This window comes from Camelus bactrianus, chromosome 9, assembly GCF_048773025.1.
Source record: "Camelus bactrianus isolate YW-2024 breed Bactrian camel chromosome 9, ASM4877302v1, whole genome shotgun sequence".
Classification (NCBI taxonomy): Eukaryota; Metazoa; Chordata; class Mammalia; order Artiodactyla; family Camelidae; genus Camelus; species Camelus bactrianus.
In genome coordinates this window covers 33087216-33105851 of record NC_133547.1, presented here as the reverse complement: position 1 = coordinate 33105851, position 18636 = coordinate 33087216, and the positions used below count along the sequence as shown (strand labels likewise).

Here is an 18636-nt window from a genome sequence, read left to right as displayed (position 1 = left end):
CCTGAGCTCCTAAACCCTTTGGAATTTTGCACGTATCTTTTGTTTTAATGAGGTGACATCTGATGGGCTCCTGGGTGAAGCCTGGTCACCAGAAAGACCAAGCTGTGATTAGAAGCTTGGAACTTTCAGTCTCCCACTTCCACTCTCTGGAGAGGGAACAGGGGCTAGAAACTGAGTTAATGATTGATCATGCCTATGTGATGGAGCCTTCACAAACATCCCCCAAAGTGCAGGTGCAGGGAGCTTCTGGGTCGGTGAACACATGGAGATCCAAGGAGATCCTTATGGCATGCCTGGAGATGGCATGGGAGCTCTGTGCCCCTTCCCACACAGCTTGCTCTGTGCATTTTTTCCATCTGGGTATTCCTGAGTTATGTCTTTTTATAACAAACTGGTAATCTTGGAAGTAACCTGTTTTCCTGAGTTCTGGGAACCATTCTATCAAATTAATTGAACCCAAAGAGAGGGTTATGGGAACCTTCAGTTTATAACCAGCCACTCAGAAACCCAGATAACAACCTGGACTTGCCATTGGCATCCGAAGTGGGAGGATGGGGGGCGGTCTTGTAGACCTGAGCCCTTAACCTGTGGGTTCTGATGCAATCTCTAGGTAGATAGTGTCAGAACTGAGTTGCATTGTAGGACACCTAGCTGTCTCAGAGAATTGCTTGATATGGGGAAAAATCCACACACATCTGGTGTCAGCAGTGTTGTGAGTGTGGTGGTAGTATCAGAGTAAGAGAGACACACAGGATAAAGAATGAAATTTTCCCTAGAGATGCCTTGCCAAACCTTCCATTGTCACATTCTTAAATTGAAATAGGCAGCGAACTCTCCTGAGATTTTCAGAAAGTCTGCAATATAAAAAAGAGGAACTAAAATAAAATGAAAGAAAGAAACCTGACTCGAGGAAATACATAATTCAGAGAAGATAAACTATATGGAAGCAAAATAAAACCCTTCAAAACTCAGAAGAATTTAAGTAACTACTGAATCCATAACAAATTACTGAGGACTTTAAAACATGGCAAAGTGCATAAAATGCATTAAAAAAAGGAAAAGCAATTAAAATCTTGAAAAAAAACTGTACACGAAACTCAGTCTAAAATCCAGTCGAAACTAGGAAATCTGCAGAATTAAAAATAGAATGGATTCTAAGCAATAGTTGGACGATATTAAGAATATTGTATGGAATGCATTTACTTCTTTAGCCTACAAGAAAAAAAAAAAGATTCTGGGAAACTCCAAGGCAAAACAAGCAAACATTGAACAGTAAGGGAAAGTCAATGTTCTAAATATGAAGCAACCCAAAATATGGATCGATTTTTAACAATTGATGGGACAGTAAGAAAAAAGAGAATCTGTTTTATACATTGTCATATTGAGTAGCACTCGGATCAATACTTTGGAAACGTAGATTAGGAAATCTACCTTGACTCTTTAGTGAACAATATTAAAAAAATCAATACTCATGATAAAGATGCTCTTTATAGTTTTCAACTTTGAAAGAAATTTACATGCAAAATAAGGAAGACCTAATTATGGTTACAGAATAGAAAGTAAATATTATTCACCTTGACCATGTGGAAGTTACTGACAGAAGATGGGAGGAAATGGAGGAAGGAATTAAATGGAGTGTTAGAAGTCCTTTATCCTTATCTACTATAGGAGAAATTCAAATGATAATATCTATCTTTGAGACAACTAGATAGAAGTTTGAGTATTATATTAAGTCACAAAAGTACCCAGTAGAGAAACTAAGAATAATGATATAAACATATGGAGGATGGAGGTGAGTAGCGGAGAGTGGCAGAAAACTGATTAAGAATGTCTCAAGGTATCATATCAAGAAAATAGTAGGAAGAGTATATTATTAAGAAAAATGGTAGTAACCACCAGAAGAACCGAAGCAGTATGTGTAAAATATTTTGCCTCTAGGATTGGGGACCAATGGTAGGGGACAGTGGAACACAGAGTGATTGCTTTTCATTATATAGCTTCTGTACTATTTGATTTTTAAAAACCTATGTGCATGTTTCATTTTGATAAAATGTTTAAAAACTAAAAATGTATTCTAACTAACAACTTTCTGCAGTTAGAAGAATCTCTCTCAGAATAAGCCACTTAAAGAACTTTTCTTGGGGTGGTGAGGTGTAGGCAGATAACCTCTGAGTTAAAACTATACCCCTTGCTTCCATCATTTCTGCAATACTGAGTTAATATCCTTAAGTATTACCAAATGAATTCACAAAATATAGTTTTCTTAATTATTTAAATCCTCACATATTGTTGGTTAGAGTGAAAAAACATTACAGTCATCTTTACTTATAATTGCTGCAACTGGAAACAACTCAAATGCCCTTCAGCTGGTGAATGGATAAACAAGCTAGTACATTCATACAATGGAATATTACTGAGCAACAACAAGGAATACACTGCTGATACATGCAGCCATTGTAAGTAAAGTTATTGTAAATATTCACCTACTGGTTTTCATGTGCACAAATGTTTTCATTTCTCTTGAGTAAATATCCAGATGTGACTGCTAGATCATGTGGTAAGTGTATGTTTAACTTTATAAGAAACTACCATATTGTTTTCCAAAGTGACTTTACCATTTTTTCATTCCAGCCAACAATATGTGAGGGCAAACATGTATATCAACAGATATCTCCACTTGGATATTTTAATGGCATATAAAACTTAATACGTCCAACACTCAGCTCTTGCTTTCTGCCCTTCAAACCTGCTCCTCCCCTGTTTCCCACCAATCTTCCCATCCATGTAGATGCTACCACTTCCAATTTCTTCTTGTTTCCCTCAAATTTTCTATTTTTGGATTCATCAACTTTTCTTTGTTGATCAGAATTGACTCAAGATATATATTTCTTGTTGTTGCTTCCTTTGCTCTCAGAGAGGTAAAGTAATTATTAGTCATCCAGGTGAAGAATTTATCCAGTGTTCTGTTTTTAGAGTCTTATTGTCAACATCTTAAAAGAAAATATCCCACTTTAGGCTAGAGAAGAGCAAACTTGGTCTACTGGGGGCAGCAGAGAACAGTGTGTTAGATTTTAGACCCAGAGAAGGCAGTTGGGAGTGATTAGATACTAAGCAATTCTCCTAAACACTCAGATAACTGATGTGAACAGTGCTCAGCTCTGCTGCTGGCTGATTGGAAGTAAGACTGGGGGAGAGTATCAGATGAGTGTAGATGCAGCTGGCAGAGTTGGGGGCCAATGGACAGACATGGCAGTCACCACAAGGAAACAGCTGCTCCTTTTTGCTCCACAGGGATTAGTAAAGTTTCCTGGAGAATATGTAAGCTACTGAAATTGTTACCTTTGTTGACTCCAGCCAGCCTGCTCAGTGGTACATTCTCCAGACTGGATTCTTTGTTAGCGTGTCAGGGAATTAGCTTACACAAAAAAATGGACAAAAAGATTCACTATTTCCAGACTGCCTACAGGTTTTTTTCCATTCCCCTTTCTCTTACACATTCTATTTTTGCCTTTGGCCCCAGGTAGTCTAATGTCTGTCTCCTTCATGTAAGAAATAAACAGTGTGCAAAATAACTAAATAAATGTGTCAAATACCTGAGTTATTATTTGACAATATGTTGTCATGTGAACAAAATTTCAGAACAATATGTAGGAAATGATACTATTTCTTATAAAACCAAATTTATATATTCTTGTAAGTACAAAAAACTGTATGTAAATGCTTAGAAGGAAACATGCTGAACTGATAACAATGGTTGCTTTGGGGAAAGAAAATGGAATTGGGTGGTGTCATGTAGAATTTTAACTTTATTCCTATTGTTTCAATTTTTATAATCAAAATATATAGACACAGTATCTGTGTAATTAAGAATTAATAATAATATAAAACCTAGAATGAAAAAAAAAAGAAATGAACTGAATATTTTGGGCCAATTTTGGGGGAATCTGGAAAACCCCAGGAAGTGGATGGTGTTTATTCCATTTTATTCCTCTTGAAGGCCCTATTCGCCTATAGCAGCTCATTCTTGCCTAAAAAAAAAAAGCTTCTGTGGGCCATCCTAGAATTCATCCAGATCAACACTTCTCGCCATTCTGTTGCTCCTCTCTTCTGCTTTTCTTAGTTCTCAAGCTTCCTTATTTTAGCCATAACTTCCAGCTTGCATTTTCATACTAGTTGCTTTGATTAATGACCAGGTTTAGATTTGCTCTCCTTGTTTTGATTTTGTTGCCTTGGTGGGACCCCATGTTTTATATTTGGCTCCAGGTTTCATGCCACCGAAGGCTTTTGGGTAAAAGCTTTTGCTCCTGTGTTCAACTCTGGGGCATTATAGGATAGACAAACTCCTGTCTCCTCTGGTGGGGCTGGATGGTGGAAATCACATTCACCTCAACTCACTTATGTCATAGGGTTATTTTCCATTCTCAGAACACATGATGCTGTGTCACACATTTGCTCTGGGAATTCCTGAGGGCTGGGACCTTGTTTTATTTATTTTCAGGCATTATGCTTATTAAATTTAAAATTCTACAACTTTGAAGGTTTACTGAATGGAGAAAAAGAATTCTTGCAAAAATGGCTATGTGAACTTTTGTTAGAAATGTTACCCTGACTATATAATGTTTGGAGCATAAAAGAAACCGATGACTTTTTACTCAGTCGACAAATCTATTACTTCTCATTCTGACTGTGGAGAGCACGGTTTACTTTTAGCATTAAGGCTACTTTGTGTTTGTGTATATTAAAGGCTCTCACTTAACAGAATGGGACTCAAGCCATCTTGTAAATGAATGACATTTTAAAAAGTCACATAGCCCAAGAACTGCTAAAACAAAGTTCTACACTAAATTATACTACTCTTTCATTGTTAAAAGTTGGTGCATTTTTTGAAAAGTAGGTTAGCATTGGGTAGATTTGGGTTATTATTAATAGATGCTATTTTCTTCCTTTTGTTGATTTGTTTTCTCTTTAGTTTTTTTTTTTTTTTTTTTTTGGTCTTCTTTTATTTCATAACAGGTATGGTAGAAACTTGAATGGTTTAACCCTAATTGATAGGAAATAGTAGAAGCCACTGATTGTAATCACCAAGACTTTTTGACTTTATGTTGTTAGGGAGGAAGAAATTTACCTCTAAGTTCTAAGCTCTTCTGGATGGTCTAAGAGTTAAAATGATGTGAGACAAATTAACACGAGAAAATCAAATAAAAGCTTAATAACGTGTACATGGGAGGGACCCAGGAAAACGGAGTAACTTGCCAACATGGCCTAAACCCCTACCTTAAATACTACCTTCAGTTAAAGACAAAAGAGGATGTTGGGGATAGTAGTTTGGGACTTCAAAGGAGAAGACAGCAATTTACATGGAGATGGAAAAGCAAACGTTTGGTAAATAAATGTTTGCTGCACCAAGCAGAGAAAATGGGACACAGAGAAGAATTTTGTCAGATTGTGCTAGGTTCCTTCCTGCCTACCACACATAATTCATACTATTTGCAAGTATCTCCAGTGATACCTCTATTCTGGGAACAGGCCCTTAACTTCTTTAAGCAGCTAAGGGGAAGGTAAAAGAGAGACTCCCTGAGTCTTCTATTTCTTAATAATAATCAGCCTAAATTAATTCTCATGCCAAAGAGACACATTTTGGGGTGGCAGATTTTGTTCTCCTACAAGGTTGGGTCTCTAGGTGATCAACAGAAATATTATTAATAGTTTGGAAAAGCTGAGCCAAACTTTTAATATTTTACTTTGATCAATGGTGCCATTCTGTGGCTCATAATTAGAAAGATTAATATTGTCTTGCACTAAATTAAAGTGCTACAAAAGACAATAATGTAATTACAGAGGATAAAGAATGTCTGTCATGTTTTCATTATAATCAACAATCTGGCCTTAAAATGAACTGAGTTCAAATTAAGTTTGAAGAGGGGCAAAATAAAAGAAGGGGCTGTCCAGGTGGTTATCTTTCTACCAGTTAAATTAAGGTAAGACCTTTTATTTAACTTGGATTTTTTGAGTTCCTAAGAGAATTGGAAGTAATGACATAGTGTCACAAGGATTACTTATAGTGAGTGCTATGAAATAAAATTCGTATTTTTTGGCAAGACAGGAGAAATTTTAACATAAACAATTTTCTCTGTCCTTTGGCCTCCTCTCTCCCCTCTACTGTGCATTGTGTGTCTTCATTATACAGTGTCCCCATCGAAAGAAATGTCTCCTCAACTATTAAGAGCAACATTCTCGCAGCATCAACAGGACAACTTAAAAGATAACACTCCTTCTTAGTCTTGTAAGAAGCCACGATACCCACTACGGTCTGGTACACTTAGATCTGGATTGTGTAAACTGTCAGTAATACATCATTTAATGTACAACTCTCTGTTTCAAAAACTTATATAACTGTGCTTTGACCTCTAACAGGCAGAACAGTTCTTAGAGCCTTCTGAGAGGCTATTCCTTGGTTAGAGTCCTCAATTTGGCTCGGATAAAATTTTCCATTTATTTCCTAGACTGATTAATTTTTTCATTGACAGTGCAAATTTTCATGCATTGGTATTGACTACTCAGTGTAATGTATTGAGAAGGGTCTGGAGCCATGGTTAGGTTTAGTAGTAAAGAGTGTTACAATTACTAATGACTGCTTCAGTGTGGGAATGCCAGCTTATGTAATGTGTTATTTTCTTACTCTGATACAAGACATTAAAAGTAGTGTCATGAGCAAGTTTTCAAGGTCATTCTAGTACCAGTATGATGAGATAGTATGAGATAGTGTCTCATGAAATCATCACGTATCATTATCTTTTTTATACAAACGAAGAAAGTGAGATTAGGGGATGAAGTAACTTGCCTGAACTCTACCAGCTATTCAAGAATAGAGCTGGGATTTCAACCTAAGGAGGCCAGACTTCAGAGAATAGGACTTTTTTTATGTGGCCATGAAGTCATTTTATAATGAAGAAACTTAACATTAGTTCTGATTATCAGAAAAGTTTCATGAATGAATTGTGATTTTTGCTAAACCTTGACAAATATCTTGTATTTAGCAGGTAGAAATTAGGGAGACAAGGGAACACAATGAGCAAATGTGGAAAGGCGGGAATGAGTCTTTGTGTTTAATGAATTGATTTAGTCAGCCATAATTCCTGGGAATGCAATGAGACTATTGTAAGTGTGGCCAGATGATGGAGTGCTTTAAATGTTAGAAAGAGGATGCATTTAACTCTATAAGCAATGGTAAACCACAGCACTGTTGTCAAACCTAAGTGCATGTGCCTGAGGCACAGTGAGGTCAAACAAATAGAAATGGCAGAGTTTGGAGGAGAGATATTTATTGCAAGGACCAAGTAAGGAGAACCTGCGGCTCTTGATTAAAAGACTTGAACTCCCTGATGGTTTTCAGGGAAGAGTGTTTAAAGGCAATATTTAGGATGAGGGCTGCAGGGTGTATGACTTTCTTCTGATTGGTAGATGGTGAGGTGACAGGGCTCTATTCTAGGAATCTCAGTCATCAACTGTATAGTTTCCATCAGTCTGGGATCTCAGCATGTAGTCACCATCCTCCATCTGGGTAGGGGGACCTTAGTTCCCCTAAACAACTCAAAGATACTATCAGATTTTTCTGTGTATCCCTTGAGCAGGAACTAGGACTCTGCTTTATCATTGCACTATTGTTTCTTGACCGCTTTTCCTTTGTTTCTGCATCCCCTCACTTCCCTAATTAGTAACTGAATGAATCTGCCCTTTGGAACTCAGGGAAATTCTAAGAGGCTGAAGCCTTTCTTCTACAAATGAGAAACAGGGGACACAGAAAGGCTTTTGTACCTGTGAGGGCCCCACAGGGCTCTGCTTCATTTGAGGATATTACTGATAAAAGTAATACTTTAGGAAGATTAATCTGATGTTGCACTGTTGTCGGCAGGATTAATGGGGATCATGAGAGATGAATTAGAGAAACTAGTTAAAAAGCTACTAATATAGCTCAAAGAACTTGAGCATAGATAATTATAGTGCATACTTTTTACTGAACAATTTTTACATTCAGACGTTGAACTAAGCACTTTGCATGTATTATTTCAGTGACTCCTCGCAACAATATTATGAGGAAAGTATTATGATCTTCATTTTATGATGAGGAAACAGGTTCACAGAGGTCCAAATCACAAAGTTTAGTGAAGGAGCTGATCTTTAAATCGTGGGTGAACTGATTCCCAAGCACCATGTTCCTCTGCTTAGAAAAAAATGATGGGAAGAAGACCTGCGTGTAAGTTTTGTAGGGCAGCAAAATTTACCACCCAAAATGTGTCTCTTTGGCATGAAGATTAATTTAGGCTGATTGTATGTAAGAAACAGAAGGCTCAGGAAGTCTCTCTTCTACCTTCCCCTTAGCTGCCTAAAGAATTTAGATAAAGGGTCTATTTCAAAACAGACCTATTACCAGAGACATGGGCTAGGTGTGGTGGGGGAAACTCAGCTGGGGCTAGCAATCAGAGTCTGAAACTGAGCAGGACCCTGTGGGGGCCTCCTGGATACAAGTTCTTTCCGTGTCCCTCCATTTCTTGTTTGTAGGAAGTAGGCTTCATTCCTTGCCTCCTTGACCTTCCCTGAATACCAAAGGGCAGATTCAAGCAGTTGCTAATCAGGGAAGGGAGGGAATGCAGAAACAAAGGAGAAGCAGTCAAGAAGCAATGGGGCAGGGTCTTGGTTCCTCCTCAGGGAATATAGATAACAATATATCTTTGAGTTTGTTTGCAGGAACTAAGGCCCCCACCCAGGTGAAGAACGGTAACTTAAGGCTGAGCACTAGGAGGATGGTAATTTCAGCCCAGAACACCACCTTGTTATCTCACTACCAACCAATCAGAAGAAAGTCTGCACACAGTGGAAGATGACAGAGACTCTGATCCCACACCCAAATGATTACCTGCAGTTAACTTCCCCTTTCTCTCTTTAAAAACTGTAAAGATCAAGCAGAATCTTCAGAGTTGGTTCTTGGAAATGTGTTTGCCTTCTCCTCAGGTAGCTGGCCTTTTTAAATAAAGCAATCTCTTTTCCAACTAACACTTGCCATAGTAGTTCGTAGCCGAACCTGAGTTTGGTAGCAAGTCCATTCTGTGTCTCATAGTCTCTGTGTGGCCTAGCAAACATTTATTTACTAAACATTTGCTTTTTGATCTCTATAACAAATGCCTTCCTCCCCTTTGAAGTCCCCAGACCACTACCCCTAACATTTTCTTTTGTCTTTAGCTGAAGATGGTATTTAAGGTGAGGATTTAGGCCATTTAGGCAAGTTACTCAATTTTCCTAGGTCTCTCTCCTGTACAACTGTTATTAAACTTTTGTTTGATTTTTTCCTGTTATTCTGTCTCCTATCAATTTAATTCTTGGGCTAGCCAGAGGAAGCTAGAAGGATAGAGGAAAACATCTTCCTCCCTGACAGTACTGAGAAAGAAGGAACTGATAATTGACTTGGGGAAATATTAAAAGCAGTTGGTTTCAACATTTTGGGCTGTTACCCACAGTAAGAAGTACATTTTATCTCACAAACAAGGACAGAACTACTCACAGATATAGTCAGGAAAACTCATAAAACAGCATTTATTTACCCTTATCATATAATGCACTCTAATCGTTTCTTTTCTGTTTTATTTCACTAATATTTTTTCTGATTGTGACCACTAGAGATTTATAATCCACTAACAAATGATTTGTGGCTCTAGATTGAAAAACTCTGAGCTATAAAACATGAAAAAGACAAAAAGTTTAAAGTCATTTCCAGATTTAGCTTGAGTGTTGAGGAAAATGGGTACCATGGATTGATAAAAATAAGACATTGAAAAGAGGAGTTGATTAAGTTTCCCGTGGCTATAGTTGTAAAAGGAAAATGGCAATGGAGTTGATGTTGCTGAGAGCTCTGTAAAATGAGCCCAGAGGCCACTGAGGAGGTGTGACTTGTGTGCATGTCAGCATGGATGAAATCTGTCATTTTGATTCTCGTTGTCCAACTTAGGTTCCTTGTTGGACCCTTACCCAAGGGTGGCTCTTGGCAGCCTATCTGCTTGTTGGATCCTTGCCCTAAGGCAGCTCATGATTCCTTGAGGATAATGTTTCCCTACTTGCACTGGGGTCAATCATGGTTCTTTGGCAGCTGTGTGGCTTTTGTTTCCATGGGTCCTGGACTCTTTCTCTTCCCCAGAACACTCCTGGTTTTCCTTGAATCTGTGTCTCCCAAATTGCAATGCCTAAGACCTCAAATAAAGCTCTTTGTTCTTTGCAGTCTCAATATTGATTATTGCTTGACACAAATTGCTATAAACTTGGTAGCAAAACCAAAAAACAAACAAACAAACAAAAAACAACAGAAGTTTATTCTCTCACAGTTCTGGAGGCCAAAAGTTTGAAATCAATATCACTGGGCCAAAGTGAAGGTGTTGGCAGAACCACACTCCCTCCAGAGAATCTAGGTGAGGATCTGTTCCTTGTCTTTTCCAGCTTCTGGTAGCTGCTGGCATTCCTTGGGTTGTGGCTACATCACTCCAGTCTTACCTCTGTGGTCACATTGTCTTCTCCTCTTCTTTTGTATGCAATCTTTTTCTTCCTCTCTTTTAGGGATATTTGTGTTTGCTGTTTGGACACACCTGGATAATCCAGGATGATCTATCTCAAGATTCTTAACTCAGTGACATCTGCAACCTCCCTTCCTCCCTCTTTCTTTTGTCCATATAAGGTAACATTCATAGGTTCCAAGGATTAGAATACAGATAACTTTTTGGAGACCACTATTCAGCCTTCTACAAGTGTTGGTAGAGGAGAAAATAGAGTGAGTTCAATTTCTGAGTGGCAAAGTGTTCAATTGGCTTGAAAGCAAGAAAACAAGATTTGAATTTATTACTATATAAAATGTGAGGGCTGTAATTATATATTGGGTGTTTATTAACATCAAGGAGAAAGTTTAAGCTATAAGAGTGGAGGTGTTTATGCAAATGCAAACCCAACTCATCTTCATAAAACATACAGTGTTTGCTATTGGACAAAGAACATGGTCAGGTCAGATGTCTGGAAAGCTACAAGACTGCGTGTCTACAGGCACATGGGTTCACCAGGTAATTGTGCCCCCTTCCTTTCTTCCTTCCACCTCTTCCAACCCTCTCCTTTCTTCCATTCTTCATTCCTTCCTTCTCTTTCTTTCTCTTATCATCCACCTAAGAAATCATAATATATTAGAGTAGATGGATGGCCACTTTGTTCAAATATAGGTTAGTGCCTAGCACAGAATCTGCCATATAGTAGGTATTTGACAAAATATTTTTTGGTTGATTGTGATAATTCCTTTTTTTAAAAAAGTGACCTTTCACACTAAAAATCTAGTACTGTTCTGGTCCATTATGAGCCTCTTCTTGGCTATCAAAAAGCTGCATTCAGAATTTGGCATGAGACCTTAGAGAATATATAGTTCTGGTTGTAGCCCCTCATTTTCACTCTTGAATGCAACAAAAATAGAGAGGATAAGTGATTTTTCCCAGGATGATCTAGTGTTCTTTTTACCACACTCCTTTGCCTTTCACATTCATTTTAAGCCAGGCTTCTCTTGAGTTTATCTTTCAACCTGAAGAAGCAGTATTATTACAAAAATGGGGTAGTACTCAGGTCTTATTTTCCTCAAAAGCAAAATGCTTCATTCCATTGGGACCCAGAGTAGATCCAGTCTTATACTCTATATCTGCTTCCTGTAGCAACTTTGGAAATGTGTAGTGGCATTTTTTGGATTATCACTATTAATGGATAGAGCAGGGCTTCTGGTATTTAATAGCTGCAGTAATGGAGTGCTTAGACATTCTACAATGAGCAGGACAGTATGTCACAACAAAGAACTATCTCACTTGAAAATAATTGCTAGAAGGCAATGTCTTATTCCACAAAGAGTTATCCTCTATGTGTTTATATTAGAGTAGACTGTTTTAACTTTAGGTCATCTCCAAGTGATTTTATAGTGAAAAATTATGGTGAAAGTAAAAATATTTTTGAAGAGATTAATGTTGTCTAGATAAGTCAAAACTGGGTCTCAGTAATAATTTTAGTTACCTTTGAAGACACAGATAACTCTAGCCAGGGGTTGGGTCAAGTGATAGATTTTCTTCAGGATCATTCATCACAGAGAAGTCATTGTGTTGAATAATTTAAGGAATAGGCTGTGTTTAGAGGAGCATAATGTGAAGTGACCTTGAACTGATGGGTGAGAAAAATGTGAAGAAGGATACTGCTATTACTCATCTAATGCTGAGAATGGCTTTGTGTTATCAGAGAACATGTAAAATATGGATTTAGTGCACAGAGTTTGGTCAGAAGTTCATGGATAATTTTGGAGCAATATCTTATTTTGAACCACTGGGAAGATGGGGCATTTCATTTACAACTCAAAATTTCTTTTCTTGCTTTTAAGCGCCATTTATTAAATATTTAGTTTTGTGCCAGGCTCTGTGATATATAGATATTGTTTCATTTGGCCATCTGCCTATGGAATCTGGATATTCATTCAGTAATAAGTAGTAAGTGAAGATTTTTTGTGCAGGAGAATTACAAGATGTGAGTTATACCTTAGAAAGATAAACATGATAGCATGTGGGATAGCTAACTGGGTTGATGAGAAGCTGGAGGCAACTAGTGGGTAATGATCATAGTCCACTTAGGAAGTAATGAGGACAGAAGCCAGAATGATGGCAGTGGAGATAGACAAGAGGGGGTGAATTTGGATGAGATGGACATAATTAAAGGCCAGGTGAGAATCAGTCCATTTTAGACAATCGGTTTGGATTTATTGAGTTGAGGGAGTCTGATCAATTGGAGATGTTCCACTTGAATGTACTTTTTATGAAATGCTGACTATAATAGGAAAGTTTATAAGTTTGGTCCATCAGACCTCATTTGGACTTGGCAGTGAAGCTCAGTGTAGAGAGTGGAACCCTGTCTACCACTTTCCTTTCCCTGACCTTGGGTTATTTACTTAGCCAGGCACAACCTTAGCCCTCTCAGCTGCATAATGTCCAAAACAAATACCTTTCACCTAGAGTTCTTGTGAGACTTAGATAGGAAAATCAAGTGCCTTGGTCAAAATGGATGGTTACTATTGTTCTTGCTGTACTTCATTTGCCTTATTCACTCTCATTCTCTCCTAAGTGTGCAGTGGAGTTTTCCAGTGGCTACATGATCTGTTATATGTTATTACAGCAGATTGAATACAGAAGCAGATATGAGAATCCAACTGTCTTCTATTAACCCAGGCACATATACGAGATTTGTAAAAATTTAAACAGTAGTACTCTTCTCACTAAATTTTTTTTTCATTTTTTAGAACATTTTTAATTGAATTATAGTCAGTTTACAGTGTTGTGTCAATTTCCAATATAGAGCACAGTTTTTCAGTTATACATGAACATACATATATTCATCATCACATTCTTTTTCACTGTGAGCTACCAGAAGATCTTGTATATATTTCCCTGTGCTATACAGTATAATCTTGTTTACCTATTCTACATATGCCTGTCAGTATCTACAAATTTCAAACTCCCAGTCTGTCCCTTCCCACCTGCCTCCCCCTTGGCAACCACAAGTTTGTATTCTATGTCTATGAGTCTGTTTCTGTTTTGTATTTATGTTCTTCTTCTTCTTTTTTTTTTTTTTTTAGATTCCACATATGAGTGATCTCATATGGTATTTTTCTTTCTCTTTCTGGCTTACTTTACTTAGAATGACATTCTCCAGGGGCATTCATGTTGCTGCAAATGGTGTTATGTTGTCATTTTTTATGACTGAATAGTATTCTGTTGTATAAATATACCACATCTTCTTTATCCAGTCATCTGTCGAACATTTAGGCTGTTTCCATGTCTTAGCTATTGTAAATAGTGCTGCTATGAACACTGGGGTGCAGGTGTCTTCTCACTAAATTCTTATATTTAAAAAACAACTATAAAAGCAATAGTAAAAAGTATTGTCAGTATATAATGAGTTTATTATTGTCATTTAAAAATGAATTTGCGTCTGGTGTGAGGGCGTATTCTAACTTTTTTGATTCGCATGCGGCTGACCAGATTTCCCAACACCAACTGGTAAAGAGACTGTCTTTTCTCCATTGTATTTTCTTCCCTCTTTTGTCAAAGATTAATTGACCATAGGTGTGTGGGATAATAGCTTAAAGACTTAAATATAGGGCATGACACCATAAAACTCCTAGAAGAGAACATAGGCAAAACATTCTCTGACATAAATTGTAGCAATACTTTCTTAGATCAGTCTCTCAAGGCTAATAAAAAATTAAAGCAAAAATTAACAAATGGGATCTAATCAAACTTATATGCTTTTGCACAGCAAAGGAAACCATAAACAAAATGAAAAGACAACCTATGGACTGGGAGAAAATATTTACAAGGGATGCAACCAACAAGGGCTTAATTTCCAGAATATACACACAGCTTATACAGCTTAATATCAAAAAAATTTTTTAAATGAGCAAAAGACCTAAATAGATATTTCTCCAAAGAAGACTTGCAGATGGTCAATAGGCACATAAAAAGATGCTCCACATTACTAATTATTAGAGAAATGCAAATCAAAACTACAATGAGGTATCACCTCACACCAATCAAAACGGTCATCATCAAAAAGTCTACAAATAATAAATGCTGGAGAGAGTGGAGAAAGGTGAACCCTCCTACACTGTTGGTAGGAATGTAAATTGGTGCAGCTACTGTGGAGAACAGTATGAAGGTTCCTTAAAAATCTAAAAATAGAGTTACTATATGATCCAGCAATCCTACTCCTGGGCATATATCTAGAAAAGATGAAAACTCTAATTCGAAAAGATATATGCAACTCAATATTCATAGCAGCACTATTTACAAAAACAAGACTTGGAAGCAACCTAAATGTCTATCAACAGATGAATGGATAAAGAAAATGTGGTCCATATGTAAAATGGATTAGTACTCAGCCATGAAAGAATGAATATTGCCCTTTGCAGCAACATGGGTGGACCTAGAGATTATCATACTAAGTGGGGTAAGTCACACAAAGATAAATATCATATGATATCACTTATATGTGGAATCTAACAAAAAAAAGATACAAATGAACTTATTTACAAAACAGCAACAGACTCACAGAAGTAGAAAATAAGTTTATGGTTACCAAAGAGGGGAGGGGAGAAGGGATAAACTAGGAGTTTGGGATTAGCAGATACACACTACTATATATAAAACATAAACAACAAGGACCTACTGTGTAGCACAGGGAAATATATTCAATATCTCGTAATAAACTATAATGGAAAAGGATCTGAAAAAGAATATATGTGTATAACTGAATCACTTTGCTGTACAGCTGAAAGTAGCAGAACATTGTAAATCAACTATACTTCAATTAAAAAATCAATTTGTGGGATTTGTAAGTATTTAAGTATTTCTCAGTTTTAATTTTTAATACCATAGATATTGACAGATATCACCCCCATAGCCAAACATCTCTGGGGCTGCAATAATTTTTAGGAGTTGCAAAGGGGTCCTGAAACCAGAAAATTTAAGAACTGCTAATTTAGAGACATGAGAGTGGGATCCAGTAGGATAGTATCAACTTCTCAGAGTCCGAGGTCCATTGAACGTTTTAATAAATTTAGTTCCCTTTCTGGCAGCTGACAAGCAAGTGATGAAGAAAGAGCCTGGTAGAGGTGAACTTCTGGGAGGAAGTGATAAGAGAAATTATAACTGGGGGCATGAAGGGAAACGATAGGCCTGGAAAGGGTGGCTTTAGATAGAGCTAAATCTCCCCATTCAGCTTTCTCCTATACCATACTGCTTCCTAAGAGTGCTTTAGGATGAAGGATTATGATAGTATATTCTAAGAATTGTTTTATAGACTTTTTTATCAAGCTTTTGGCGTGTAAAGTATCCACTGGGGCCTATTCCTGGAAAGAGCCTCATTATAACTGTAGAAAGTTATTTCACCACCTGAGGCTTTATATAGAAGGACTGAAGATCAACTGACTTATGTTTAAGTTCATTCACGTTCCAAGCAGCTTTAGGACAGAAAACCAGAGCTGTGTCTTCCTTAATTAAAGCCTCTCTTTAAAATCCTGTAGAGGGGGCATCTGTTACTTGTGCCAAGTTTCTGAAGAGAAAGATTAAAGTGATGGTGTTTTTCTGATGCAGGAAAAACAGATGTGGGGTGTGAGGAGGGCCGTGTGCCAGGTCTCGATGGAGCCTCTGGGATGTGCCCTATCAGGTGTGGGTCCTTGGCTTCCAGAAGGAAAGAATTCAAGAGCGAGCCACAGTTGAGTAAAGGTAGATTTATTTAGAGAGATGCATACTGCATAGAGTGTAGGCTGTTTCAAAAGGTAAGAGAAGGGCCGTGAGGAGTAGGGGTTTGGTGCTCAGGTTAAAGTAAAAGTAGGTACACGCTCCACAGACAGAGTACAGGCCATTTCCGAAGAGGAGGAAGAGAGAGAGGCGGCCACAAGGCATGGTGTTGCCAGTTTTTATGGGCTCAGCAGTTTCACGCCTACAAGTGGGAGGACTATTCCAGCTACCCTGGGAAAGGGGCTGGGATTCCCAGGAATTTGGCTACCACCCACTCTTTGACCTTCTATGGTTAGCCTTGGGACTGTCATGGTCCTGTGGGCATGTTGTTTATCATGCTAATGTTACAATGAGCATATAATGAAGCTCAAGGTCTACTAGAAGTCAAATCTCCTGCCACCTTAATTCTCAAGACCTACTGGGAGTGGAATCTTATGCCATTTTGGTGTTAATTACTATTATTCCTTGAATGACTGTGCCTTGCCCCCTTCCCTCCTATCTCATTTCGTCTCTCCTCTCCCTCTTTTGAAGTGGTTTTAGAGAGTTTACTAGTGTTGATTGCCAAGCAGTGATCACAGGTCAAGGCGAGTGTGACAGAGTATTTTCCAGTCTGCACACGTTAGTCATAGTCTGAACATTGTCTTCTCCTAGCTGAAAATTTTCCTTTGCAAAAGAATCTTGAGACTACAAAGATTAAAGGCTTAAAAAGAAACAAAAACAAACAAAACTCCTAAATTCCAAGGTAAATTTTGCACAGTAAAAGAATTCTTTTGCATTATGTCATTTACGCTCTCAAAGGAAAGTTTTCAGTTCTATGCAATTTGATTCTATTACACCTTTTGTGGTTAATTGAAATAGTTTGCTAATTACTGCTGTTCTCTAGATAGAGTTGCCAGATAAAATAGAAGGTAAATTTGAATTTCAGGAAAAAAAGAATCATTTTAAAAACTGTAATTATGTCCCAAATATTGCATAGGATAGATTATGAATCATTAAGAATGATTAGTTATTTATTTTAAATTTGAATGTGACAGGGCATCCTATACTTTAATTTTCTAAATTTGGCAACTAAGCACAAATAGGTTCTTTTGTTTGTCTTTACTTAGAGCTGTATAGAACAGGCATGTATTTTATGTATGTATGTATACAACTCTAAAGACAAAAAATTTTCTCAGTGGAACAATTATTTAAAAAGTGTTCCTTTGTGTAAAACAGAACACTTAATTCTCACGAATGGAGTTCTAAAACTAGTACTGGCCTTGCAAATCCAGTTTTGCAGCTTAGTTTGGGAAATGTTCCCAAACGTTATGGGTAAACTGGCTCCACCCAGCTGCTGAAATCAGATACAAGTTGTAACAAAACCGGAAGTCAGATAGGCTGCCTTTGCTTCTCATGGTAAGTGTCTCCTGTTTTCTTTGTCAGAGCTCTTTGCAAAGCATTTAAAAATTGAATCCAGCTGGGTGACAGTACTAAGAGCAGGCGCCTATGCTGGCCAGGGCTGTCGGTGACGCTGGACGCTTTATTAACTCACTGGGTTCTGGAGCTTGTGTTGTGCTAATGGGTGTTCACTAACGAGTTAGGTTAATAACATGTCCCATGACTTTGGCTGTGAGCTTTAATCCCATGAAAAGGGTGATTGTAAGTAGAGAGGAGTTTGGGATCCTGAAAAGCATCGACTTTATTCATGCATCAGTGTTTAAAATTTTTTTAAATTTTATTTTAAGCATATTTAAACCTAATGGTATAATTACCTACATGAGGGTGCTTAGAGCCTTACTTGGTTTTTAGTGTCTTTTAAGTTAGGAATCTTAGCTCTCCCCACCTCTCCCTCACCTTCAGTGTGTCTTCAGAATTTCAGAAAGGCTCTGGGATGACTAGGTGTTACCTCTGCCCTTATTTTTTGCTCCGTTTGCTGCCCTAGGGCCAATGGGAACTTTTCCACTTGTAAATATTGGGAATATTTCTTTACAAAGCCAAACTTTTTAGTTTCAGATATTTTCTGTTTTCTCTAAATTAAAGAAAAAGTGGAGAGATTCAAGTATTGTACTTGGGTAGTGCAGATTTTGGGAGGCTAAAATTTGATCTATTAATTTATTGAAAACAATGAGCTAGACTTTTTACAGGATAGTTTTGTTTAAAAGGATGAACTCTACTAAGTCTTTTAAAAAACAAGCTAACGTGTTAATTCTTCTGCCTGGCTATACCTTCTGTTTCACATTTGTCCACTTAGGTAATGTCAGATTCTCTGGAAGTCACATTATACTGCATTGCATTGAGCGCTGTTTAAAAGGTTGTC

At 37.5% G+C, this 18636-nt stretch overlaps 1 protein-coding gene across 22 annotated transcripts in view; it reads left to right on the top strand.

Annotated features, from left to right (window-relative positions):
- The window catches only part of FRRS1 (ferric chelate reductase 1), a 342186-nt gene that overhangs the window by 31968 nt on the left and 291582 nt on the right, over window positions 1–18636 (top strand). For 21 of the 22 annotated variants that reach the window (XR_012509148.1, XR_012509146.1, XR_012509147.1 and 18 more), the window contains exon 1: window positions 17635–17735. The exons of the other annotated variant lie outside the window; for it this stretch is intronic. Coding sequence is in view for 2 of the 21 variants with exons in the window: in XM_074370026.1 (XP_074226127.1) it covers window positions 17733–17735 (3 nt within the window). In the remaining 19 variants the exon portion in view is untranslated. Of the gene's footprint in view, window positions 1–17634; window positions 17736–18636 lie in introns of those variants that run through there. 22 annotated transcript variants of the gene reach the window in all.